This window comes from Crotalus tigris, unplaced genomic scaffold, assembly GCF_016545835.1.
Source record: "Crotalus tigris isolate CLP2741 ecotype Arizona unplaced genomic scaffold, ASM1654583v1 scf7180000018784.18638703518:1950463, whole genome shotgun sequence".
NCBI lineage: Eukaryota > Metazoa > Chordata > Lepidosauria > Squamata > Viperidae > Crotalus > Crotalus tigris.
This window is the reverse complement of record NW_024097199.1, coordinates 404,348-431,294: the sequence shown is the minus strand read 5'-3', so window position 1 is coordinate 431,294 and position 26,947 is coordinate 404,348. Positions and strand designations below refer to the sequence as shown.

At 39.5% G+C, this 26,947-nt stretch overlaps 1 protein-coding gene across 1 annotated transcript in view; it reads left to right on the top strand.

Moving 5' to 3' along the window:
- Positions 1–21,374: 21,374 nt before the first annotated feature.
- The window catches only part of MMS22L (MMS22 like, DNA repair protein), an 81,692-nt gene continuing 76,119 nt past the window's right edge, over positions 21,375–26,947 (top strand). The window contains exons 1-3 of the mRNA XM_039356080.1: positions 21,375–21,623; positions 24,052–24,245; positions 26,628–26,753. Coding sequence (XP_039212014.1) covers positions 24,067–24,245; positions 26,628–26,753 — 305 coding nt within the window. The 5' untranslated portion in view covers positions 21,375–21,623; positions 24,052–24,066. The remainder of the gene's footprint in view (positions 21,624–24,051; positions 24,246–26,627; positions 26,754–26,947) is intronic.

Here is a 26,947-nt window from a genome sequence, read left to right as displayed (position 1 = left end):
CCACCCAGTGGCCAATCCTAACACAGATATGGCCAGGTAGCATAAACTACATTACCCAGAAGGCTATCCCTTAAGGGAACAGTTCTTAATTCCTAAGCTAGCTATATACTCTGACCAGATGGCTATAGACTCTGACTAGCACACTTTGTATAAGATTATTATACAATCTTATAAAAACCTTGTATTAAGATTTATAATAGAAAAGATAGGAAAATAGAAATTCCAGGAAATGTTGTCAAAAGTGAGCTCTACTTATACCGTCATCAATATTTCAATTATTGCATTCCATTCTCCACCAACTCTATGTAAAGGAAAGGAGTGATTCTCTTCTGGTTTTAATAGGACAGGTTGGGTGGAGGTTCTGTTTCCATCCGTTCGTTGATTTGATCACAGTCAGATCAGGCTGTTTTCTTCTGAACTATTATAAGATGGATTGACCGCCAAACAGAATGAAGAAAAAGTGAAAGTAAGAAAAGAGAATATGAAAATATGGTAAAAATATATTACAAAGGGCCACCGATGTATGTGGCTTTATGCTAATGAAATATGTAAAAGAATGCTTGCTAGAATGATGCTGTGAAAGAGACAGGGAATTGGAAAAACAAATAAGAAAATGTTTGCTGAAAAACAAGGATGAGGTAAAGACACTGCACCATGTGTATCATGTGTATAGAAAATAAAAAATATAGTTGCAAGAAGTGTCATCAGGAAGGGCAAATGATGGTTAAGATTAAAAGAGGCAAGGAAAATACACAGTGATTTTGATGGAAATAAAAATTATTATGGTTAAAAAGTGATTAAAAAGATATTTGAGTACTGTGAATGGAATTACAAATAACAATGATAAAATGATAGAGTTAAAACAAAGTGAAGGAATGCTGCAAGGAGTATTTCAGAAATTTGTACAAGATTGACAGTGATATGGAAAAGAAATGAATGCTATAAATGTTAAGTGTTCAAGAAAAACGTATGAAGTCATAGGTGCTGCGAGAATGTTTAAAAATGGCAAAAGTTGTAGATGATATAAATGGAGAAAAATAAAAATATGGATACAGTGCTAATGGAGTGGCTGTGCAACTTGTTTAATCTGGTACATCTGTGCCTGGTGATTGAATACATTTATTGCTCCTTATAAACAAAAGAAGAGTAGCAAGAATGAATGCAAAAACAATGTACGAATTAGTTTGTTGAATGTACTGGGAAGATTGGCAAAATTCTGATTGATAGGGTACAAGTGACAATGAGCTAAACTTGGCAAAGCAATGAAGCTTTTGTGCCAGGCAGAAATGAACCGGCCAGATTTTTGCTCTTCAGAAGGTTATTGAGAAATAGATTAATGTAAGAAACCTTATTATGTATTTGTTGATTTAGATAAAACATAAAATTAAAAAGTAAGTAAGCTTCAATTATGGAATATTTTATGCAAATATAGTCTTAAAATTTGATTCCTGGGTAGTATATGCCAGTAGGCATGAGAATAAATGAAATGCAGTCTGATGCTAGTAGACGTTGAGTGATTGGATCCAAGGAAAAGAAAACAGCAACCCCGGAAAGCACCAGTATAGTAAGAGACGTGTGCATAACGTGTGCATATATGCATAAATATGATGGTGATAATACTTATGTGAGAGTCTGGATGGACACCTAGTTTTGTATGCAACCGATGTCTTATTATTGGCTGAGAACCCAAATGAGTCACACCAAATGTCAGATGGACTGTATGATGCAATAAGGAACATATACCAGGAAAAAATGTATTTGACAGGAAAATGGATCAAATGCCTCCAGTGAATGCACAAATGACAATTAACTACAGTAAGCTGGATTTGTGATCTTAGTAAAATATTTGCTAAAATATGGGTTGGAAAACTTGAAGAGGTTCAAAAGTTGGAAAAGTAATGAGCTGTACTCTGTATATTCTGTTGCGAGGAACTGTTTATTGAAAAACACAAAATGATGTGCGCTTCTGCCCACTTTGTAATGATGAATTATAAATGTAACATAAATCTAAACTGAATACAAAGAGAATGGGGTACTTTAAAAATGAGAAGAGATAGGATTGTGGATGACTGTGCACAGAATACAATATAAATATTAAAGTTAAGTGCCAGTGCATTAAGGTGTTTTGGTCGTACAGGGAGAATATAGTCAAACTGCAATGCAAGTGTGAAGGAAGAGTGAATGGGCTAAGAAGAAAAGAAAGACAGAGGTATTTATATTTGCATGAAGTAGATGAGCTATCCAAAAACAAAGGAGAAATTTGGAGAACAAAAGGTAATATAGGAAGGTAATCCCCGACTACAACTGAGACTAAAATTTCCATTACTAAGCAAGGCGATTGTTAAGTGAATTGCTTCCAATGTTCCCTCTTTTTTGCCATAATTGTTAAGCAAGTCACTGCAGTTGTTTAGTGAATCATGTGGTTGTTAAGCAAATCTATCTTTCCCCGTTGACTTTGTTTGTTGGAAGCTGGCTTGGAAGGCCGCAAATGATGATCACATGACTCCAGGATGCTGCAACTCTCGTGGTGCCCAGGTTTTGATCCCCTGACCATGGAGATGCTGCAATGGTCATAAAAGTGCAAGGACTGATTATAAGTCACTTTTTTAATGTCATAATTGTGATCACCAAAAGAATATTTGTACATTGAGGACTATCTGCATTGGCATAAACACGAGGATGGCTTGCAAGGATTGAAAGGAATAGTGAATTTAACTATATTTCATGTCTTTAATTTCTTACTCAATTTTAGTGTTAGACCTTGGCTTGGCAGATTATATGTAGCCAACGTAGCCACATGACGTCTTGACAGATCTATAATCACCTGACAAATGGCATATTTCTTGCTATTTCCCTATATTTCCCTGTATATTATCTGTTGTACACATTGGGCTGCTTTCAATCTAAAGGAAAAGGTGGATTCTCTGACTTTTCTCAAATTTTGAAGAGGCAGGGAAAGAATTGTTGTTTTTTAAACTGTGCTAAACCCAGTTAAGGGATGGGACTATTATTTTCATCTATTGGTCTCAAAAAGATGGGAAATTATGTCACTGATTTTCAGTAGGAATAATCAGATGTGGTTCTGAGATCTGAAAAAAGTTGGAGTTGGGTATAAGATTACATTAGCAGTTATTTTTATCCTACAGAAACATGTTATTTTTAGATTATTTTAAAAATTAAGAGACTGAAAGAACCAAATTCATTTTTTAAATAGTTGAGTCTCATGAGTCTGAGTAGATTTTGTATGATTTTATCATTTTTATAAAAAAAATGATAAGAAGAAGGCATCCAAGATTCACAAGGCAGCATCCATGAAAACCGGGAAGCTGTGTGTCAAAGCAAACAGGTAATTCCGACAAACATAACTTCCCCCAGTGTCTGTCTAAATCGCCCCATCCTTGTTCCTTGTAAGGAGGGATGGGGCTGCTTCCTCACAAGCAACCTCACCGACCTTCTCTGTGCCTCCCTCTGCTCCACTTTCCACGTCTGCAGATTGGGTGGAGGCGGCAGTTGTTCTTCATCAGAGGCGATCTGTAGCCCATCATCACTGCTGGTCCTCCACAGCTGCTCCTCTCCAGTAGGTAGCTCCCATTTGATTGGTCAGCTGCCCTTCCCAATGCTGGACAAACTTCAGCCCCTGGATTCTCTGGGTGTTTTGGGGGAGAGCATGCCATGACAGAGCCAAGGTGGTGCAGCAGTTAGAGTGCAGTACTGCAGGCACTTTAGCTGACTGTGTTCAGCAGGTCAGCAGTTCAAATCTCACCGGCTCAAGGTTGACTCAGCCTTCCATCCTTCCGAGGTAGGTAAAATGAGGACCCAGATTGTTGGGGGCAATGTAAATATATATATATATACATTGCTTACTGGTGTACACCGCTTAGAGAGTGCTTGCACTTAAAGTGGTATATAAGTCTCATAAATAAATAAATAAATAAATTCCCATTGGATGGTCCGGGTTCCAACTCCTCTTCCAAACCGAAGTCCGATGCAGCCATCACACAAGCACTAATAGCCACTCAAACACTGAGGCCAGTTATCCAATCCTACCCAGAGGTGTGTGATAAAGATTCAACAACAAAGCATGGAACTCCATAGATTAGAGACCCTTGCCAAGAAGCATGCTTGCAGAACAACCAATGTTGAGGAGTTAAATGTCTCAGCTGTGTATTGGGTGGAGGCTCAGTCTGGCCGTTTTATTGGTGTCACTCCCTTGGAGCATATACTGAGAATAACTTTTCAATTCTCAGCTCTGTGATGTTTACCTTCCTGTGCCAAGGTTTAAACTCTGGGTTTGAACTTATGAATTCTCTTGTCTAGTCCATTGGATTTGTTGCTTGTGTATTGTATCCCTGCTCTCTACCTGAGCCAAGCTTTTGACTGAATTACAGTTCCCACTTTTATATATAGGTAAAAAGAATTCCTTTCTGTGACAGACATCCAGCTTACTATTTGTTGGCTGGTGACCTTTAGTGCTAGCCGAGAAAACCAGCCCGTTATTCAGAGGAAAACTCACAGATACAATAGGTCTATTTTCTTTCTTTATGGCATACCAAGATAATGCCATATGCCTAACTGAACATAGATATCAAAGCCTATATATAAGTTACTGCTCCTGTGTTTAAACACTTGGCCACTTCCTCCTGTTTCTACAGGCTAGCTTGCTTCTATAAGCAAATGATGATTTGGCCATATTTGTTGGCCTTAAGAAGTCCCTGATCTATACTGGTATAATAATCCTCTCTATCTTACATTACAGTACACTAAATCATAATGTAATTTAGTTGCTTTTGTTTTAGCATAGAAATCATGACCAACTATTGCTTTACAGTTTAGCACTGGAAGAGGTCTTCTAAAAATTGGTTAATTCTTTACAGTAACCTTAGGAAGCTTGCTAATGGTAAGGGATCCTGGAAGTTTTAATTAAGCAACTCCGACAGTGTTATTCCTTGCCCTCTTTTGTTTAGCAGTTTGGATAAACCCAGCCATTGTGGTTTATTTAGCAGGCAAATATTGAGTGAGTGTAACATTCAAAGTCAGCCACTGTTTCTCTGCCTTTTATTAAAGATGCTGATCAAAGGATGTATCTTTTCAATAAATACCCAAGAGCACAAATAATGTATTTTCAATAAAAAGCTGAATGTGCACATCTTCCATTAAAACCAGCCTTAATTCATCTTGAGCAAACCCTTCTTTCTCATTTTTACATCCTTTGGCATAGTCTAGGAAAGTATCCCAGGAAAACCTCAAAGGCAAAAGTCGCATTTATCCAGCCACAAGTAGAAGACATTTGCTTTTCCTATAACCTTTCAGCCCTATTAAAAAATCACTGGCATGCATCCATAACAGAAAGTACGCTTAGAGCGCCAGTCTAGACATTATCTTATCTAAAAGCCTCTTAGGTCATTATATATTCAGAGGCATTATCCAAATTTTTGTTGGCTCTTCAGATATATTAGTGTGATTATTTTATTATGGCATCTCATTGATCACAGAATAAAAATACAAGAACTACCTAATGGCTTCAAGCTACAGTGATGTAACCAAGTGTTTCATCTGTGATCAAAGTGTAAAGGAAAACTAGCCATATTTGCTGGGGACACAACACATTCACTCCAAATAATACCAAGATCTTTATTTAGAAAAATTAAAGCAGGAGATAAAGAAACATAACTAAATCAAGAACACAGGAACTCCATTCATTACATTTCTTATAACCATGATAGAATCATAAAATGTAAGTGTCAAGATTCCGACTAATGAAGCCCAATAAAGCTGAACTCCAAGGTTTGAAGTTTCCTCAAAGCACATGTTTATTGGATACATAATATCAGCAGGGTCAAAAGTGAAACCAACTCTAAACTTTCTCCAAGGGATTCAATGAAACTAAATGTAACAATTCCTTCTACTATGCTATTGATCATGCTACCCAGTGAAAGCAATTGACAGGCTCTGTGACACTTCTTTGCTCCTCCTTCCTGCGGGAATGACCTTGGTTCCCATGGGACTGCTCCATGTTTTATCTAGCAGTACTTTCGTTTTCCTTTCCCCCTTCCCCCCAACTATGTGGTAACTTAGAACGACAATGATGGCTTCAGCCAGGTTCATTTCAGAAGCTGACAGTAAGATGTAAAATGTACATCAAGAAAATCTGCCCAGGGCTGCTTTTTAAAGTGAAATGGGCGGCATAAAAATGTAATACATAAATAAACATAAATAAATCTTGGAGCTCACCTAGTCCAATTCCCTGCCCAGTGTAGGAAGCCATTACTACAACACCTCAATGGATGGCCATCTAATTTCTCTCTAATTCATTTATTAATACATGAACTTGCAACTACAATTAGTCCTGGAACTTCTGTCGCTAAGTGTTGCTGAGGAAGAAAAGGACAAAAGGGTTCATCTTCAGAAACAAAGGTGTTTCAAAATTCAAGCATCCAGCAATAAGGAAAATACATACTCATAAAACACACCAAAGAGTTTTAAAGGGCAATAAATATATTATGCTTTCAGATAGTATATATGTTTATATTAATGCATAGACAAGAAATTCCTATCTCTCCAAGCTTGGATAAATTACTAGTACAAGCAGTACACACATACATAAGAAGCAACATACAGGCATGTCTCTAGAACACATACAAGATTAGCATTTATAACGAGTTTAACATACAGTATAATCTAAAAAGTGTGAGTTCGGCCAGAAAAAGGCGAGTGATCTGCAGCCAGGAATAATAAAAAAATTAGCCATTTCCTTAAGCTTTTAAAGAAAAGACATCCCTCCTTTCCTCATCTCTCTGCTGATGTAATCTATGTGAAAAAGGATAATTTTCCTCTAAGAAAATCACAGACTTGAAATATAGTGTGAGAATGAGATGATAAGACTACATTGGAGCTACATCGGAGCCTGCATTTTGCAGTCAGAGGCCTTTCCGAAAGGCCTCTGCAGCCAAGAACTATGGATTCAATCTGTAGCTTGGTTCTTGGCTATAGAGGCCTTCCGGAAAAGCCTCTGACTGCAAAATGCAGGCCGGAGCTCCATTCTCAGCTGCAGAATGAAGCTACTCCATTGGCTGCAGAAGAAGTGGGCTGGCTGGCTGGGGCTGTCGGTGCCACTGGCACAAGGTGAGGGGAAAAGACACCCCCTGAAAATAAGAACTGGTGCCTCCTTTGGAGGCAAAAAAATAAATAAATAAGACCAGATCTTATTTTCAGGGAAAAAATAGTTAATTTATATAAATCACATGTTTATGATTTTGTGTGGCCTCATTATCAGCTGTGTTCAAGGCTGCATGTGGCCCTTGGACTGCTTGTTGGACACACCTGTTTTAAGCCATATTTGGCTCTTGGCTTATGATTATCATTGAAGGGATTCCCCAACTGACTATATTAGAGCCTTAGAATACTTCTATTGGTGAAGCCAGGCTCTTTTTGCAGAGGAGAGGACCAGCAGCAACAAGAAAAGAAGATTGTTTCCTATAACAAAAAGGAAAAAGCAGTCATTCATTCCTGACTTGGCAAATTGGATCATAATTTTTCAGAAAGTTTCAGTTATTTCAGACAGCAATAGACCATTTACATATGACACCTTTTCTTTATGGAAACATAGATGGGTATAGAACTCCATATCCAGTACTATAATGCTACATTTACATGATGGCTGAAGCTGTGGGTGACAATACACCACAACTAAAGACGGTGTGGCATCCTATCATATGAACTCTCAGACAAGTCAACCATCATGTAGGGATGAATCCAATGAGGGCAAGTGCCTTTCCCATGTTCTCATTTAATTCCTTCGCCCTGTTCACTTCAACATGACAGAGAAATGGTTGACAATATCATTGAATATAATGGCTCTCTCAAGAAAGGTGATGCTCACAAAAAGCTAGAAGACTTTTCCAATCTTTCCAGGGCAAAGGTTGCTTTTTGACTAAGAAATGAATTGGAGAATTTTAACACAAATATTCACTTCTAAGAACTTTTGAAAATTGCAATGCAACATATTTACTAATTAAAACAGTTTAACTGAAATTTTTTAAATTCTCTTTTTTTTTAGCAAAACACTTCACTTCCAAATATTCTTTGCTCCCCAAAATGAGCTTTTTAGAACCATCACAATCAAATATTTTCTTACAATCTTTCCTGTTCTGCATCATCAAGCACCTGTGATCGTTTAGTATTGTTCCCTATGTAGCAAATTTCAATAAGGCAAAGAGCCAACTCACAGATTGCTACAGAATACCCTATTTTAAAATAATTTACTCTGTTTTAAATGCTTTGATTATATTGAACACCCAGAAAAATTGGATATCTTCAAGATGTTGTCAAAAGGGTTTCGGTTATCTTTAGGATTAGGATGCATATGCCAGAAGTTTAATTTGAATTTTGGGTCATCAGGTTTTGTGAATTTCAGCTGAACTTTATGGCCTTTAAGGAATCTAAACTACAATTTACATTTGTGTTGTCTAAGAAAAACTAACAGAAATTAAAGCATTAAAGATCTAGGAAAGTACAGATAAATGATAAATTTATTTTAGTCATTATTAGATTTTTTTTAAATCTCACTTTTATTGTTTTATATGCAAGACAAATATACACAATATTATTTCCTCTTCCTATTTTTCCCACAACAATCCTCCAAGGTGGTTAGGCTGAGAGTAAATGACTGGGTCAAGGTCACTCACCAAGATGGCTTTCATGCGTAAGGAAGAACTAGACCTCTGAGTTTTCTAGTCTTGTGCCTTAACCCTTAAATCAAATGTATTCACAATGCAGCTTATCAGTATTTTTAATAATTGATTACATTGATTTAACTTCTTGTAAAGTAAAACATTTATACCTTTAAGTAAAAGAGCTTTGCACTTTGTACTAAGCTACAGTGTGGTTTGCACATCTAAAGCTTAGAATGTTGTATAAGCCTATGTTTGGCACCATGATTGATACGTTTTCGTATGTTAGGTGAGCCAAGGTAACTGTACTTTATCCAATAAAACACAGTGAAACAAATCACAGTTTAGCACTGCGGTCTTCAAACTGTGTTCCAGGGAATCATGGGATTCAACAAAACAGTTTCTGTTTGTGCTGTATGAAATGTATCTTTGCAATATTAATTGTAACATTTTGTTCAAATATTTATTAAGGGCACCGATTTTTCACATTGAGAAGAGTTCCTCAGATATCCGAAATTTGAAGACCGTTGGTTTATTTATTTTATTTATTTTTATCCCAACTTGTTTTTATAAGTAACTCAAGGTGGCGAATATACCTAATGCTCCTTCTTCCTCTTCCAGTCATCCATCTGGCATTCATGCCTAAGGTCAGCTGGGTGACTTTGGGACAACAACTCTCTCTCAGCCCATCTTACCCCATATCAGTCCATTCAACAATTATAGTTTTATATGATAAACTATGGGAGCAGGAACTTGACCACCTTTCTCCCTCCGTGAGATCTGATCCAGAGGGCTTCTTCTATCCAATCATGCCATCTTGATGAGCCCTGGAGCCATGGCTTCCCAGTGGCAGCATCTACCCCAGTGGTTCTCAACCTTTTTAATGCCGCGACCCCCAACTGGTCGTACGTCGAGGACTACTCAACCAGTTGTAAGTCGAGGACTACTCAACTGGTGCAGCACCGTTTGCAGAATGGGACTTTTGGTGGGCTCAGCAGGGCAGAGACAGCCTGGACAATTCCTATTGGCTTTTGAAAGCCAATAGAATTAGACTCTATTCAAGAGAGTCTATTCTATTGGCTTTTAAAAGCCAATAGAATAAAAAGGAGTAACATAGCTAAGGAAAAGGGGGAAAAAATGGCAGACTGCGTTGTTTGGCGACCCCCGTGAAATGGTCGTTCGACCCCAAATGGGGTCCCGACCCACTGATCTACCCTATGGAACAACTCCCTCCCCCAATCATATCCATTTGGATGGCCCCCAACTCTGTTAGCCTTTTGATTGATTCCCCAGGCATTTGAGTCAGGAGGTTAGATGATGTCTCCTGTGGTGTGGGGGTTGCTAGGTATCCTTGAGTGCTAGGGATTGTGTGTTGTGGTTTTCTGTGGTATTAAGTCTTGTGTACCATCCAGAGTCATTTGTGTGAGATAGATAGCTATACAAATCCAATCCAATCCAACCCAACCAATAAGGCCTATGCATCTCTAGAACACAATATACATCAAGGGTGCAGTTGCATTTTATTTGCTTCTTTTGATTGATTTAAAAGATTCCTATACTGCCTGCCAGGGAATACCTTTGTAGACATAGTACAGAAATAATGACACATTTCACTATATATAAATGCTACATATAATGAAAGATATAATAGAATAGTTGTCATAATTAATCAGACAGCAGCACAGTGGGCTTATGAAGATTTAGCTGAATAAGAATTATTTTGGGATGCACCTAAATTGTAGCAAAGTTAGCACATTCTTTATTTTTAAGGCGAGAATACTCAAATTGGAAAACTACCCCCACTGCCATCTCATCCAATAGGGAAGTTTCTTGGAGTTAAGCTCATATATTGGTGACTTCATAAATAGGCCCCTATATTTTTCTAGGGAGCAATACAGAAGTGTTATGACTTTGCTTTCTTATGAACATGCAACATGCATTTAACATGCAAAATCCACACATGTACAGGTATAAAATGTATCATCTCTTATTTCTCCATACAGGGACAGTAATCCAAATACACAACTTCCCTACTATTTTCACTAAAATCAGGATGAACTAATAATATGGTATCACAGAATCTCACTTCTGGATATGCATGAAATATTTCATAAATAAGGAATATTTCTTTCAAATTAATAGCAATAGAAAGAAATGCTAGCAATTTCCCAGGACTTTCTAAAAGCAGTCCCCAAGGGCAAATCCATTCTTTAGAAAAGAAAATGATTTAAAAAAAGCCATCATGAGAAGCAATAACATCTCAAGAGAACAAAGATACAAATATTATTTTTTAAAAAAGCCAAGGATTTCTACATATATAAAGCAAAGCTATTATTGAAATTAAAATATAACAAGCACAACTATAACAATCGAATTCTAGAAACAAGTATTGTTAGATAAACCCTTGCCTTGCATTCTAAAACTTTTAGTAGTTATATCTGCATTCAGTATTTTATTTTCTTAAACCAATAAATAATTAGATTAGCTCTAAAATGTGTTATTCTTACATTTAAAGAGATTTAATTCACTCAAATGCAACACAAGTATAAAGCACAGAAATCTTTTGAAATTAGAGGTAAGCACTAATTAACAAATCAACACAGATCTGATTCAAATGTGTAATAGGGTAAAAGTGTGTGTGTCTTCAAAACCCTTCAAATCAATTTGAAGTCAATTGTAATATAGAACCAGTCAGATAAAGCTAAGTGCTTCAGATGACAATGAATCAGAAATGAAAGCAGAAACCAGTTCCAGTACACAATTTTGGCTGGGCAGGCAGCCATTTTTTTCCTTTGTGGTATACATAATTTGGTTACTGTTCTCTACTTTGTACCCAAAATTGTAGTAGCACAGGATGACTGTTACGTCTCCTCTTAGAAGCAATAGCAGCTTGAGAGGAACTGCAGAATGAGTAAACATTAAGCAGTTCCTCAATATTCTATTCTTTTAGCCAAGATTTCTGTGATTCAAAGCTGCTTTTCATGGGATGGGGTGGGGGGCAGAACGAAGAGAAGTTAAACAATACAGGTAGTCCTCAACTTACAAGTCAAAATCAAAGTGGCACTGAATGAAGGGATTTACGACATAATCCCGCAGTTACTTCTTTCCCTGAAAATGAGACCTATCCCAAAAATAAGCCCTAGCTTGATTTTTACGTGTGCACCTAATATAAGGCCTACCCCCAAAATAAACCCTAGTTAAGAACCAGCTCACTCCATCCCACCATCTGGTTGTACAAGGTGGGACGAGGTACACACGTAAAGATCAAGCTACGGCAGGGGTGGGGGTTTGGAGTTGCCCCAAGCGCACCACACCCGTTTACCTCAGGGCCTCCGCAGCCAGGCCTCCTATGCCCCAACACCTGTGCTGCCACGTGGTTGTGGCACCAGCAGCAATAGCCCCATCCATCAGGAGCCTGCATGACCGTCGGCACACTTCTGGTTGCTGGCAGCCGCTCGCGGCAGAGGCTACATAACATGGCATGCTGATGCTGCCACTCATGCTGTGACGGCATGATGCACACATGGCAACCTGCTACAAGTGGTGGCACTGGCATGATGTACTATGTGGCATCCTGCTGCAAGCGGCCACAGGTGTCGGGGTATGGGAGGCCTGGCTGCAATGGTCCTAATGTAAGCAGGTAAGACATTTCCTGAAAATAAGTCCTAATGCCTCTTTTGGAAGCAAAAAAATGTAAGACTGGGTCTTATTTTCAGGGAAACATGGTATCACTGCAATGCTCCATGGTCATATGATCAAAATTCTGGTGCCTGGCAGCCCACCACACTTGAAACCATGTGCCACTTCAATTGCCCCCACCTGCCTCTCCCTCCCACAAATGCCCTACCCCATCTGCACAGCAGCACTGCTCAGCAGCAAGGCAGGGATGGTGACAAAGTAGAGGCTCAGGGCCCTCCGCACTCTCAGTCAGCTGCCACTATTTCCAGGCCTTTTCAATCCCAGCTCTGTCTCTGCACTGAGAAATGCCCTTCTGCCTCCTAGGGGCCAACTGCTCCTCATCAGCAGTGGGAGGAAGATAGTAAAAGTCAGCATCAGCAGCAGGGGCCACAGAGTGCAAGACGGCAAGGGAGACTCCGGCTGGACTTTCCGCCACACCCCTGGAAGTATCTGGGATGCTGTGGCTTTTACATCGTGCTGCTGGGCCAAGCTGGGGCAGCTGAGACTTCCATGGAGAGCTGCAGCTTCATACTGCACCGCAGCTCAGGGCTTCTTGCTGCCACAATATGCTAAAAAAAATCACTGAGCCACAGCATGACAAGCAGCTGTCATGGTTTTGGGGTTGCTTTGTGCTCTATAAGGCAGGGTGCAGGGCAGCCAAAAGAGGTGAGGGAAAATAAGACAGTTGAGGGAATGTGAAGGAAAGGCTGTTTCTTACCTTGGAAGAACCAAGGCTCGGTGCTGAGAGGGATCAAGCCCAGAATGGCTTGGATTGGGGTGGGTGCTCACCTAAGGTTTTGCTTAAGAATTTTCTTCACAACAGCAATGGGACTACTATTGTTAAGTAACGTGGTTATGTGATATCAAGCTTTATGACCACATTGCTTAGCAATGGAAATTCTCATTCTAAAGGACCACTTGTATAGCCAAAGACTGCTGATTTGTGAACTGTGGGACCCAGAAATGGCTGGACTTGCCTAACACATTAAGCCCTGAGAGAGCCAGCTTGGTCTAGTGGTTAAGGTACCGAACTAGAAAGCAGGAGATTGTGAGTTCAAGTCCCATCTTAGCCATGAAAGCTTGGGCCAGTTACTCTGTTTCATCCCAACCTTCCTCACAGGGCTGTTGTTGTGGGGAGAAGAGGAAGGTATATTGGATAGGTTTGCTGCCTTATTAGTAAAAATAATAAAGGCAGGATAGAAGTTAAACAAATAACTAGCAAAATGTAGCAATAGCAATAACACTTAGACTAAGATCCTGCTTCAGTGTTTTACAGCTACTCTTTGGATGGTTTACAGAGTCAGCACATTGCTCCCAACAATCTGGGTCCTTATTTTACTGACCTTGCAAGGATGGAAGGCTGAGTCAACGCTGAGGCGGTGAAACTCGAATTACTAGCAGTCGGCAGAATTAGCCTGCAATACTGCATTCTAACCACAGGTCTAAACCAGGGCTTTTCAACCTTTTCACCCATTATACCACTTTTAGGATATGGCAATATCCGAGTACCACCAGTCACCCAGCAAGGTGTCAAAAACTTGATGACCAAAAAAAAAAAGGAAAAAAGTGATAAAGTACAGGTAGTCCTTGACTTATAACTGTTCACTTAGTGACTGTTCGAAGTTACAATGGCACTGAAAAAAGTGTTCCCCAAGCCACAGCCGAGCAAGACACCTGCCTGCCTTCCCAGCCCCGCTCTTTCTCCTGTCTGAGATTTTCATTGTTGTGAGCATTTCTGTTGAGGATTGGCAGCGGGGGTGGAGTGGGGAGGTGTTTGGTTTTTATTCCCCCCGTCTGCTGGGTGGTTGCAGCAATTTTGGTCACTTCACATGACCCTGGGACACTGTGACCGTCATAAATATGAATCAGTTGCCAAGCATCTGAATGTAAATCACAAGACCCTGGAGATGCTGCAACATTCCAGCTGATCAGCACTTCTTCAGGGCTCGGCAGAAGTGCCAGGATCAGCACCGAGCTCCAGCTGGAGACTGGCGTTGATCCTGGAGCTTCCACTGAGCCGTGACAACCCCGAAGAAGCGCTGATCCTGGCGCTTCCACTGAGCCCTGACAGCCCTGCAGCTCCAGCCATCTCTCACTCAGGCTTGTGTGGTGCTGCCACCGGTTCAGCTCATTCCCCTCCCCCACTACCATTTTTCTAGGATGGTCGTGTACCACCTACCAGGTGCCACAGGTGATACCCATACCACTGGTTAAAAAGCCTTGCTCTAAACAATCACAATTGTTTCATTCAGATAATACCGGCCCAAGTAAACCATGTTACAGCTTAAATATGATGTTCTTGTTCACACAACGCGCTAACACAATAGATGGGACCAATCCAATTTGCCAAAAGGTTGTTCCATAAAATTGGGGTCCTAATTAAAATCACTGTCAGCAGCCTATTGAGACAACTGTAGAGGACGAATCATGTCAGATAGGACAGGGAAGTCCTGCTAATACTTAGTCACCAAGGCATTCAGGGCTTATATAGATCAAAAACAGCTACGTACACTTACTGACAACCAGTGCAGGCCTATCACTTTCATGGTATATGCTCCTAACACTTAGTGACTGAACAGGCCATTGCATTTTATTTCTACGCAGACTTCCTATTTGCAATATGTGCATGTATTATATGTAGTATCACGGCAGTCTCAACATGTAATGATGAAGCCATGAACTAATGTGAGATCCATCAATCCCGAGAAAGGCTACAAATAGTACATCAGCCAGAACTAGGCAAAGGTCCTCCTGATTAGTTTCCCCCTTCCCCATCCAGCAGTAGTTGTGAATTCAAGAAGACCCTCAAGCAATAGTAGTTCATTGCAGTTTCCTGAAATGCAGTGGAAAAATACTAGACCTGCCATTTTTATAAGGGTAGCTTTCCATTCGCCACGAGGCCTATGATGTGAAGATGACATTGGGACTGTTGCAACTGACCAATGAAACCAAGTCTGATTGGCTTAGGAGTTTCGTTCTTCTTCTAAGTTAAATATCAACTTAAACTTCAGACACAGCTGTAATTTTTTTAATACTGAATGCAAAGCTTTGCAAAAATTACTACTTGCCATTGCAAGCCTCCCCACCCCCAAATACAATTCACAAATTGATGCTGCCATCTACTTCATAATCAAAAAGAGGAAAGTAAGCCAGAGGCAACTTTCTGTGTTACTGTCATGCTAGAACAGGCATGTCAAACTCGCAACGTCACATGACTTCGCGCAACGTATCACAACTTTTTCCCCATTGCCGGCAATGGGGTAGGCGCAGTTTCGTGATGCATCCGGCCCGTGGGCCGGCAGTTTGACATGCCTGTGCTAGAAGGTGTGGTCTATTCCATTCTTTTTGCTTCAGATTTTGTAAGATTTAAACCAGGTGTCTGCAAAAAACAAATACTGTATTTTTTCCTTTGCTTTTTGTTAGTTTGTTTTATCTATTACTACTATTTTTCAGTATTAGAACTTTTATCTGTGAATATCCAAGTCCTGCCTTGTGGAAAACTAATTACTGAACCACTGAGAGCTTCATAATGTCCTGCATTAAAGTCCTGAGCATCATACATAATGCATAGGAAGCCTTCGCTGCACTCTGATTACAGCATACTGTCATTAAGTGAGCAAATTAAAGATGTGAATAATTCACTGGCTGGGCTTATTGTCAGTGCTGCATTGTGAAATTAGAATTTCTAATAAGTACTGCAATTTTTAACCCAATTAACACAGAGAACATCTTGAGTCTGATTAGTGCAATAAAATTTATTACCTTATTCCTTGGCTGCAAAACAGCCAGGCTAAATACTGTTTTTAATTATCTAGCATTTGCAGCTTCTATTCTAAAGTCATAGTTAAAAAACACTGTTATTTTAAACACAATTTCTAACATTTGAACTACAATCAAAACATACCTTCTATAATACATCCAAATACAGCATTATCCATAGCATATCCAACCATTTAAGAAAAAGGTGGTTTTGGTACGTATACAGTAAGGCTTGGCATCCAATTTTTGCACCAAGCATGATGTCACAAAACCAGCTAACTTGACTGCTTCCTTTTGTTTGAAAAGCTGAGAAGAATCCGTGACAAAGTATTGTTTACAAATCAGGCATTCCTAATGCAAATTAAGTACAGGGATCCATGAAGCATATCTAAGGCATCCTTGATGCCGCTTCCTCTTAGCATTAAGGCTGAAAAAGGAAACATTTTCAAACCCAACAAGAACACTGAAACAGTTTGCTTACCTCTGATCTCTGCCTTCTACCAAGATCCCGACCACTACCAACATCTTCTTTTCTACTAAATCCAACTCCAGCACACTGCTCCTTAGCAGACACACGGGATCTGCTGGCTTGAAGAGAATATATCAGCTGGAAGGCAGCATTTCTGTCCATATGTTCTCCCCCCTGGTGATTTTTTTTTAATGTCAAAGAGCAACAAAAGTTCAACGCATCCATTGCACCGCTGGCCATTGCTAATCCACTATGGATTCATCATCCAGAGGAACTTTAAAAAACTGAGCCAGAGAAGGGCGTAAAAGGAACCAGCTATAGTTAAGATCTTTATCAGGGCATTTCCTTTCCGCTCCCCGATTATGCCTGAAGCAATTACCTGGAATCTTTGTTTGGGAGATGTTTTGGCTTCGTCATGCAGAAAGAGAGAGAGGGGGGGAGGGGGGGAGGGAGGGAGGGAGGGAGGGAGGGAGAGAGAGAGAGAGAGAGAGAGAGAGAGAGAGAGAGAGAGAGAGAGAGCGAGAGAGAAGAAAGGTGAATAAAAAGCAGACCAACATGGGGGGGGAGAGAAAGAAGCTGTCAGTGCAGAAAAATCTGCATATGGTAATCAGTTATCCTGAGTACAGATTTATTTAACCATGGCAACTTAAAAACTGAAAAAGAAGAAAGAGAGATAGATTGCCTTACACTCTTAAAAGCAAAAGCATCTATTTAACTGTAAAAAAAAAGGTTTTCTGAGTTGAGCAACTTATTTTACTTGCTGTTGTGGCAAGAGGACAGTTAACTTCATTATTAGGATAAAAGTTTTCTTCAGCCTTCCTTGTAAATCAGTGCGCCAGAAGCCAGAATTCGTATTTTGAAAACTTTCAAGATAAAAAGATTCATGATCAAATAATCAGTTCTGCTCCCTGGAAATTGGAAAGTTTTGGATCATTCACAGCACAATGGTAAACAAGAGATACAAAGGGAGTGCAAGTGGCAAACACTTTCTCACATCAATTAGATAAGCTGGGAGAGGGTATTGCTTTTTTTTGGTTCTTTCTGAATACTTTTTAAAAACTTTTTTTAACAGTTTTTACTTCCACTGAAAGCAATAGAAAATAAACAACTGAGAGAATATAAAGAATCCAGGGAATCCACTGGTGTAGCTATGGGACTTTAGAGTCTCAACAACTTTCTGAAGTACACCATTCTACTCCTCATTCCTGGAAGATATGCTCTAGAACATTTAGGTCATCCAAGCGGTAACAATACTCCCATCAAAATTAGCAGAGCTCAGAATATTTTATTGTGCTGGCTGGCTTTGCGCAGTGTACTAAAGCATGCTTTATCTAAAGATGGTCTTATTAAATTAAATCAGTTGCCTCCCATACACATTGTGCCAGAGGTCTTCCAACTTTTTACTCTGTTTCCCCCAAAATAAGATCTATCCCCAAAATAATCCGTAGCTTGATTTCTACATGTGCGCCTAATATAAGCCTACCCCCCAAATAAACCCTAGTTTTGGGGTGAGGTGCATGCATAAAAATCTTATCCCGCATGTGCTTACCTTAGAACCACTGCAGCCAGGCTTCCCACGGCCTGACACCTGTTGTGCCACTGCCCGAGTTCTGTGGCCGCTTGTAGCTGCACACCATGTGGCGCATCACGCTGGTGCCACTGTTCATGGCAGGAGGCACATGGCTCATCACACCAATGCCACCGCTCATGGCAGGTTGCGTGACTTGTCGCACCGATCGCTCCTATGTCACCACTCGTGGCAGGCCATGCATCACATTGCACCAGTGCCACTGCCACTGTGCAACGTGCCACATGGCCTCCTGCCATGAGTGCAGCACCAGCGCAATCGGCATGAGCCACACATTGCGGTGGCATTGGTGCAATGCACATGGTGTGTGCCCGCAAGCAGCCGCAGAAGAACTTGGGCAACGGTGCAACAGATGTTGGGGTGTGGAATGCCTGGCTACGGCAGTCCTAAGGTAAGCGGGTAAGACATCCCCTGAAAATAAGACCTGGTATCTCTTTTGGAGGCAAAAAAAATATAAGACTGGGTCTTATTTTCCGGGAAACACGGTAGATTGTGGAACCAATTAGTTATCAAACCCAAATTCCTAGAAGCCATAATGAAGAGACAAGGCTCTATTCAGTGGTGGGATTCAAATATGTGAACAACCAGTTCTCCGTGTGGGTGCCACTTCTGAAAGTCCATTTTGGGCCTGGGCAAAAAAAAAAAAAATATAGCTACCGGTTCTGCCAAACTGGTGTGAACTGGTTGAGTCTCACCACTGGCTCTATTGATAGCAAACCGGCTTACTTTGAGTGAACTTTCTGTTAAAATCTTAGTCTGTCAAAGAGCCCTATCAAGTTCTCAGAACAGTTTGAAAAGACATGCATTATGCTACAAACCAAGATTGTGTTTATAAACCACAATAAATTAAAATCAAATAATCCACATTAAGGCATGTAGCAAAGTGCATAAATGCAATCTCTTAACCAGGAGTCCCCAACTCCCGGGCTGTGGCCCACTACCGGGCCTTGAGTTTGTCCGCCATTTGTGCGGAATCTTCCTATCTCGCTCCCCAAGTTGGGGAACTCTGTCTTCAACCTACCAGAGATGTTATTAATTGCAGCTTGAGAGTTTACACAAGTTTTTACCAGTTTTTCATGAGAACTAGCTGCTTCCATCTGTTGATATGCTTATATTGGCAAACTGCTCACTTGAAAAAGATTACTTATCTAGATGAAATATGAGACTGAATACTCATTTGACAAAATAATTCCTATGCACAGGCTTGCTCAGAAGAATTTTTTACCAATTAAGGGTTGGGGAACTTTTCCCTCTCTATATTTAAATGCATGACAGCTCTAAGCCTCAACAATAATTATGTTGCCTAGGGCTGCTGCAAGTTATAGTTTTGCAACCTCTGGAGAGCTACTTGTTCCTCACCCGTGGATACAATGCCCATCTATAACATGTTACTTAAAAAAATTGAAAGGACAACTACTTGTTGATTGCACACAATACTATGAAATATTGTTTGGTATTGTTTTAAAACTATGTAGATATTTGGAGGGCCTGCAATGCATCACTGGTTCTTGAGTGTTGCTCCATGTAGCCCTCAAATAAATGGGACCTGGATAATACCTTTTATATTTTTTCAGTAAGATATAGTTTTAATCCCATTTGGTATGGCAAAAGAGAAGTAGACAAAATTAAGTCTAAAAGACAAAAACTCCTTTTCATGATCCTATAATCCCTTAATTCAGGGTAGAATCGGGGTGACTAGATGGAGCTGAGTGTTTACTAGTTGGATGCCCTTCCTGACAACACGCAGAGTTTGCAGCAGATATTTTTTCTTTGTACCCTAGGATTCTAAAAATCAAAGGACTCAAGAAAAACAGGCTTGGGTTCAATAAAGCAAAGACAAGCAAAAAAGACTCAGTGCATCATTTGCTTCAACCTCCCTGAATAAATCTAATTTGCTATATTCACTAATAAGCCATGGTTCAAACCATGGGTTTCCATAATCTAACTTTCCTGGTTGGCTTCACACATCCACATTGATTCTCAATCATGTTTTAGCCTAGTGTATTGTACAAACACAGACACTCAGCACTGAAAGCTGTAAACCATGGTACAATATACAGCTGAAATTAACAGCTGGACTCATAGGAAGCCAAGCTAAAAGCAAACAAACATCATTATCTGCTGTTATGCTTTGGGAACTCACTCACTGTATCTGGAATTCAATCACTCCATCTCCATCAGCGAATGCAGGGACTTACATTGTACAATTGCATGATCCATGGCCAGCTATGCATCTTTTATGTCATAATTTTCTACAGAGAACATGAACCTATACTAGGGTCAGCTCAGCATGCATACAGGTAGACCTCGACTTACAACAGTTTGTTTAGTGACCGTTCAAAGTTACAATGGCACTGAAAAAAATTGACTTATGACCATTTTTCACACTTACAACTGTTGCAGCATTCCCATGGTCCCATAATTTGCATTCAGATGCTTGACAACTGGTTCCTAGTTATGACAGTTGCTGTGTCCGAGGTCATGTGATCTTAGTTTGCTATCTTCTGACCAGCAAAGTCAATGGGGAAACCAGATTCACTTAACAACTATGTTACTAATTTTATAACTGCAGTGATTCTCTTAATACAGTGTTTCCCAAACTTGACAATTTTAAGGCATGAGGACTTCAACTCCCAGAATTCCACAGCCAGCAACGCTGCCTGTGGAATTCTGGGAGTTGAAGTCCACATACCTTAAAATTGTCAAGTTTGGGAAACACTGTATTAATACATGTAGCAAGGAAAGTCGTAAAATGGGGCAAAGCTCACTTAACAAGTTTTTCACTTATCAACATAAATTCTGGGCTCAGCTGTGGTCGTAAGTCGAGGACTGCCTATACTCCGAAGCATTAATCCTACCTATGATTTCCACTTTGAGCAAACAGTGTAAAGCTGGATAAACTTAGTCCCGTGTTCGTATAAATGAACGGTGATCTGAACTAACCCAACTTGCACCTTCTACTAACAAAGCAAACCGGCTGGGATCCCACCAAACACCATCTGACTGCAATTCTCTCTAGTGCGAAACCGACAAATCCCTTCTTTGCAGAAACCTCGTGGAACCGCCGGAATTTAATTGATCAGCGGAGGGAAGCGCCTCTAGAAACCACTTAGTTTCAAAGGTAACACAGCGGGTCACGCGACTCTTCACCCGCGACCGCCTCCACTCGGGAAACTCCCACAGGCGGAAGACGCCCCTGAAGCGAGAAAAGGGGAAAAGCTTCTATGGAAGCTCTCGTGTCCAGTTAGAACGTGATACGTCATGATCCCCTCTTCCTCTGAGCACGCGCAGTAACCTAGTGCCGGTTCTGCGCGGGAATTACGGAGCGGCGGCGGATATGCGGCTGCAGTTTATTCCACGGAAGAAAGTGTGATAGTTGTGAAAGGATCGGCGCTTTGCAGCATACGCCGCTGTCACATTGCCCTGTGCGAAGGTTAGAGGAACAGCGCTTTTGTCCCAGGTACTTTTGTTTTGCATGTCCGACTTCTAAAGTGAGTTTCGGGATTTGTCCACCGCAGGAATTATTGCAGCACCGGTGCTCGCTTGTTGCTTTACGGAGTGGGTAGGTATTTGCCCTTCAATTGTCTTGGACTACAAGTTCCGTGACTCCCGATTCACCCGAGGAAATAATGACTAGTGATGACGGGAGTGGGGATCCTGTGCATCGGTATATGCATTGGGTTGGACAAAAGTGTAATAGACTGTCTCCATCTTTTGGAAAGGTCCAGCCTTCTGGCAGTTTCCACTTTTCAAAAACCTCAGATTAACAATCAGATTCACCGAAATACATTTCCTAGAAATCGCTGTATGGAGTAAGGAGTACTTCTTTATAGATATGATGAATAGAATCATGGCTCAAAATATAGCGTCTGTTATCTGAAACTCAGATTAATCTCTGAATATAAACAAGGAGAAAAATTACCTTGCTTTGAACTTCATTACCCATATGGTCTTGCAACAGCTATGCTGACTGGATATTTAGAGAGTGTTACAATAGTACTGAAAGTCACTAAAGTTTTTTAAATAGATGTCATTTTTAACCTAACACTCCATTTTCTTAAATAATAAAAGGCCTTATAAGTAAGTGTTCACTGTTAGCAGTGAATTTTGAATTATCTTACAATCGACCCAATTTAATGCTAATTTAAGAAGGTAGTTTTAATAAACTATCTGGAAGAATATACTTTTCTGATCAAATATTTGTTCTGGTACAGAGACATTCTGGTACAAATGTGTGTGATCTGTCAAATATAACTGTTAGTACATATAGTAGTGGTCTGGCTCTTGGGCTCTGAATTGACAGCTGAGCTGAAATCCTATGTCAGTGAAGGTGGGCAGTTACATCTATGAATCTGAAATTTCTAGTTGTTAAAAGGCACACACAGGTTTTCAGTATCATAGAGTCACTGCCTGGAAAGATTCCAAAATGAGGCCCATTAGTTAAGAGTATATCAGTTTGAAGCCTATGTAAATATTTTTGTTCTGATTAAAATTAATTGGGAAAGGAAATATGAACAGACGCTTGAAACAAAAGCAAGGGTACTCCACTGTCCCTTATCCCTTTCATGCTGGGATTTCATTTAAACTGATGATGGAAAATCAGCATAAGATGGAACTGGTAGAAGATGTGTCTTTTAATTCCATTTGCGAGTTCCCTTAGAATTGCTGTCTCTCTAAAAATAATGCCACTTCTATATGTACATCCCTACTTGAAAATATTTATAGGACTATTACTACTGCTTTTCATAGTTTGTTCAAATTTACAAAAGCAGAATCATGACAATCTATTCTTTATGCATTTATTGAAGTTATTTGAAATTTCCTGTCAATCAAGGGATTTATAAGAAAGAATAAAAATAGACCATACATTTTAAAAATTCATAAGAAATTAATAGGTAATAATCCCAAGAACAGAGGAAAACGTACCAGCAAGATTAAATTTATAACGAACAAATTTGAGAAAGGTGAAAGAGACTCTTAGGGACATAAAAGATAGTAAGGTAGAAACCTGACAAAACTGATCCAGGAGAGAGTTTCTCAACTTGAGGAACCACTGAGGAAGCCCCCTTTTTTGTAGGTGTTATCATAACCTTTGATAATGGAGACATTCCAGGAGCTCCTCCCCAGAATGTGATATCTACCTCAGTAACATAATGTAAATAAATACTGAATTATGGCATTATGAAAAACTTGCATCTGTTGCACTTGCTGATCCAGTTCATACATAATATTAAGGGTTGGTTTGTTGAATCATAGTTGATTTAAGGTAAAATTAGCTGGGCTCTAACTTTATTCATTTATGACAGAAAGTCAGGATATAAACTGAATAAAAATCACACTAATCCCAAAGGAAAAACAAAGCTGCACAATGGCATAGCAAAATACGTAAACTCTGTGAATTGATGCTCTACTGATTAATTAAAAAGGAAACAAATGCTTTCAATCTCATTGCTATGTAAAAAGAAAAGAAGGAAACACGTAAGAGCTCAGCATCTATCTTATAATTATTATGACTAGTTTTGGTTTTCCCTAGCATAATGCCATTGAGATGCAATATGTTGAACTATAATCTGCATTACTCAGCTAACTTGATAATGGGATGTGAATGAAGAGATTTTACTGCAATACATCAGGAAAACAACTGTAAATATTAATCTACAGCTAATTTAATATTATGTTTCAGCCTACGCAGTAAATTTAGTTGATAGTTTTGGGATTCTGGTGTACTCAGATGCTCAGCTGATCTGAAAACTTATTGCGTCTTGACATATTTCTAAGTCCTTGTGGGAAATCTATCACATTCTGCTTTAATAGGTAAGATTTAGTTCTGATAATTCAGAAAAACAAACATATGGAAAAATGTATGCTGCATGTTTTTATTTTTCCAGGGAGAAGCATGAACAATGGATGATGACTCCAGCATTCACTCCGTGCCTTCTTCGCTTACTGAGAGCTTAGAGGCCGCAATGGAAATAGAAGGACAATACTCCAGAGTTCTTTCTTTTTCTTGTGTCTCTGACCTTAAAAGTGAAGGAAAAAGCTTTTCTCCTGATTCTTATTTAGCAAGTGGTTCTCTTAAGAGGTATGTAAGACCTAAAATGCTGCTCGTGGGACTTTTATTTTGAACATACTATTAGACAAGCTGGATTTTACTAAGAATGTTCCAGTATCATAATTACTTGGAATAGTATTAAAATCCCTGGTGTGTGAGTATGTGCAGAACTGAGAATTTGGAATGTTTAATTAGCTTCTTCTAACAGCTGCTGTGTGCCACTATGATCCCATTAGTGTTTTCGGCTTTTGTTTGAATAGATCTTGGGGATAATTTTTTATATTACTGTTATGGTATGAATATCTCTAAAAGATTTCTTCTGCTTAGTTTGGGCTCTATGTTATATAAGTAATATATTTATAATGCTGATTCTGTGGCCAGTACTAGTGATTCAAAGAATTATAACACACAGGCCCTAAATTAGGTTTCCTGTAGCTGATTTATATGGTTGGTCTGTGTATATGCTGCCAGTCGCTTGATAGTGAGATATAAATTTAATAAATATATAAATTTAAATTTAATAAATATATGTTGCTTTTGGAATCCCATGATAAGAGGGACAAAGTTCTGTAGCAAAAGCACTGTATATTGAAATGTAGAATATAGATATCATGCCTTAGACCAGTGGTTCTCAACCTTTTTAATGCCGCGACCCCCCAACCGGTCGTAAGTCGAGGACTACTCAACCGGTCCTAAGTCAAGGACTACTCAACTGGTGCAGCACCGTTTGCAGAATGGGACTTTTGGCGGGCTTAGCAGGGCAGAGACAGCCTGGACAATTCCTATTGGCTTTTGAAAGCCAATAGAATAAAAGGGAGTAGCACAGCTAAGGAAAAGGGGGAAAAAATGGCGGACTGTGTTGTTTGGCAACCCCCGTGAAATGGTCGTTCGACCCCAAATGGGGTCCCAACCCACAGGTTGAGAATCACTGCCTTAGACAGACTTCCCTAACCTGGTGCCTTTCAGCTTGTCCTCGACTTACAATAGTTCATTTAGTGACTGTTCAAAGTTACAACAACACTGGAAAAAGTGACTTATGACCGTTTTTTTCATACTTACGACTATCACAGCATGCCCATGGACCAAATTCGGGCACTTGGCAACCGACTCATATTTATGACCATTGCCATGTCCTGGGGTCATATAATCACCTTTGGAAACCTGCTCACACGCAAAGTCAATGGGGAAGCCAGATTCACTTAACAACCATGTTAATAAGTGCAATGAGTCTCTTAACAAATGTAGCAAGAAAAGTTTTTAAAATGGGGCAAAATTCATTTAACAAATGTTTCACTTAGCAACAGAAATATGGGACTCAGTTGTGATAGTATATTAGTGATTCTCAAACGGGTCTGTGGTGGTCCATGAGGTGGTCTTAAACCTTCCCATGTTCATTGCTAATTAGCTGGCTGGAGCTCACTTACTTCTTTAGCCCTTGCTTCTTCAAATTAGCTGACCATCAGGCCCTTCAGTGTCATATGGCCCTCCAAGATAATGTCATACAGCCTACATTTCATTTAAGCGATCCTTTTCTATGGGGCTAACAAAGTAGTGGTACCCAATTAGATATTTTTCATATTAGTAACTGGAAGCCATGAGACTACACTGCTAGCAGGAAAAGGGAGGAGAGCAACATTTTCCCCATTCCCAACCCATATGCTTTCTTCAAAGGGGTAGGCCAGTTGCTGTTTGTGCTTTTCTGGATTACAGGAGTACTTTTGTTTATATTTGTGTACTTACATTGGGCTATTGTGATTGATTTTATGACAATGAATCACGACCGAAAGCTAGTTTATTGAAGTATAGAAGTGATAATATACTAGCAAGAAACGAGAATGACTGTAAAATACAGAAAATAACCAAAATGCCTCAAATATACTTTTTAACTGTGCAGTCAAGTGTGCTAGGCTGAGAATTGGAATCTCCCATAACCAATCCAGAAAAAAAAATACTGTGGGACGGGCATATGACATGATCTGGAAATCAGATTTCCTGAACTGGAGATCCACTTCCTGAGATCCCTAATGCATTTCGTGTTAAGAAAGTTGATTGTATAGTGCGGCAAAGTTAAACATTTATGGGGTACATGAAGTAATTTAAGCCGCAAATAAGTAGTTATATTTGGATTAGATTTTTTATATGGTACACAATTTAGCTTTAAAGGGCCTTCTAAAATGGAGTGAATGCGAACATATACAGCAATGGAAGTATAACCATTACCTTGGTCACTAATGAGCAAGGCTATGATGTATTAATAAAATATAAATTGAATAGATGTGTGCAATCTTCCAGATGGGTGGATATTGGAATTAGTTGTAAGATGCAGTCCTGCTCACCTGGAGGGTGCCCACTTAAAGAATGCCTATGGATGTTGCTCAAGGAACTATAAACAATGTTAACTTTGTTTCTTAGGATTTTACTGGAGCTGGATCCCTTTCCAATTGATTATGAAAAGGACATTGTGGAATTATTTGATTTTCAGTGGGTTACTGAAATTGCTTTAGTTGAATCTTGTACACTTCTCTTTGGATTATTGAGGTATGATGATGATGATGATGATGATGATGATGATGATGATGATGATGATGATTATTATTATTCCTGGAATATATTGTGGTTATTATGTGGTTCCATATTTCTTAAAACGTAGACTATTCTATTCTAGCTATTCTGTTCTGAGGACTTTCACTAAGTATATTATTATAATAAATTGTTATTGAACTTTAATGGAA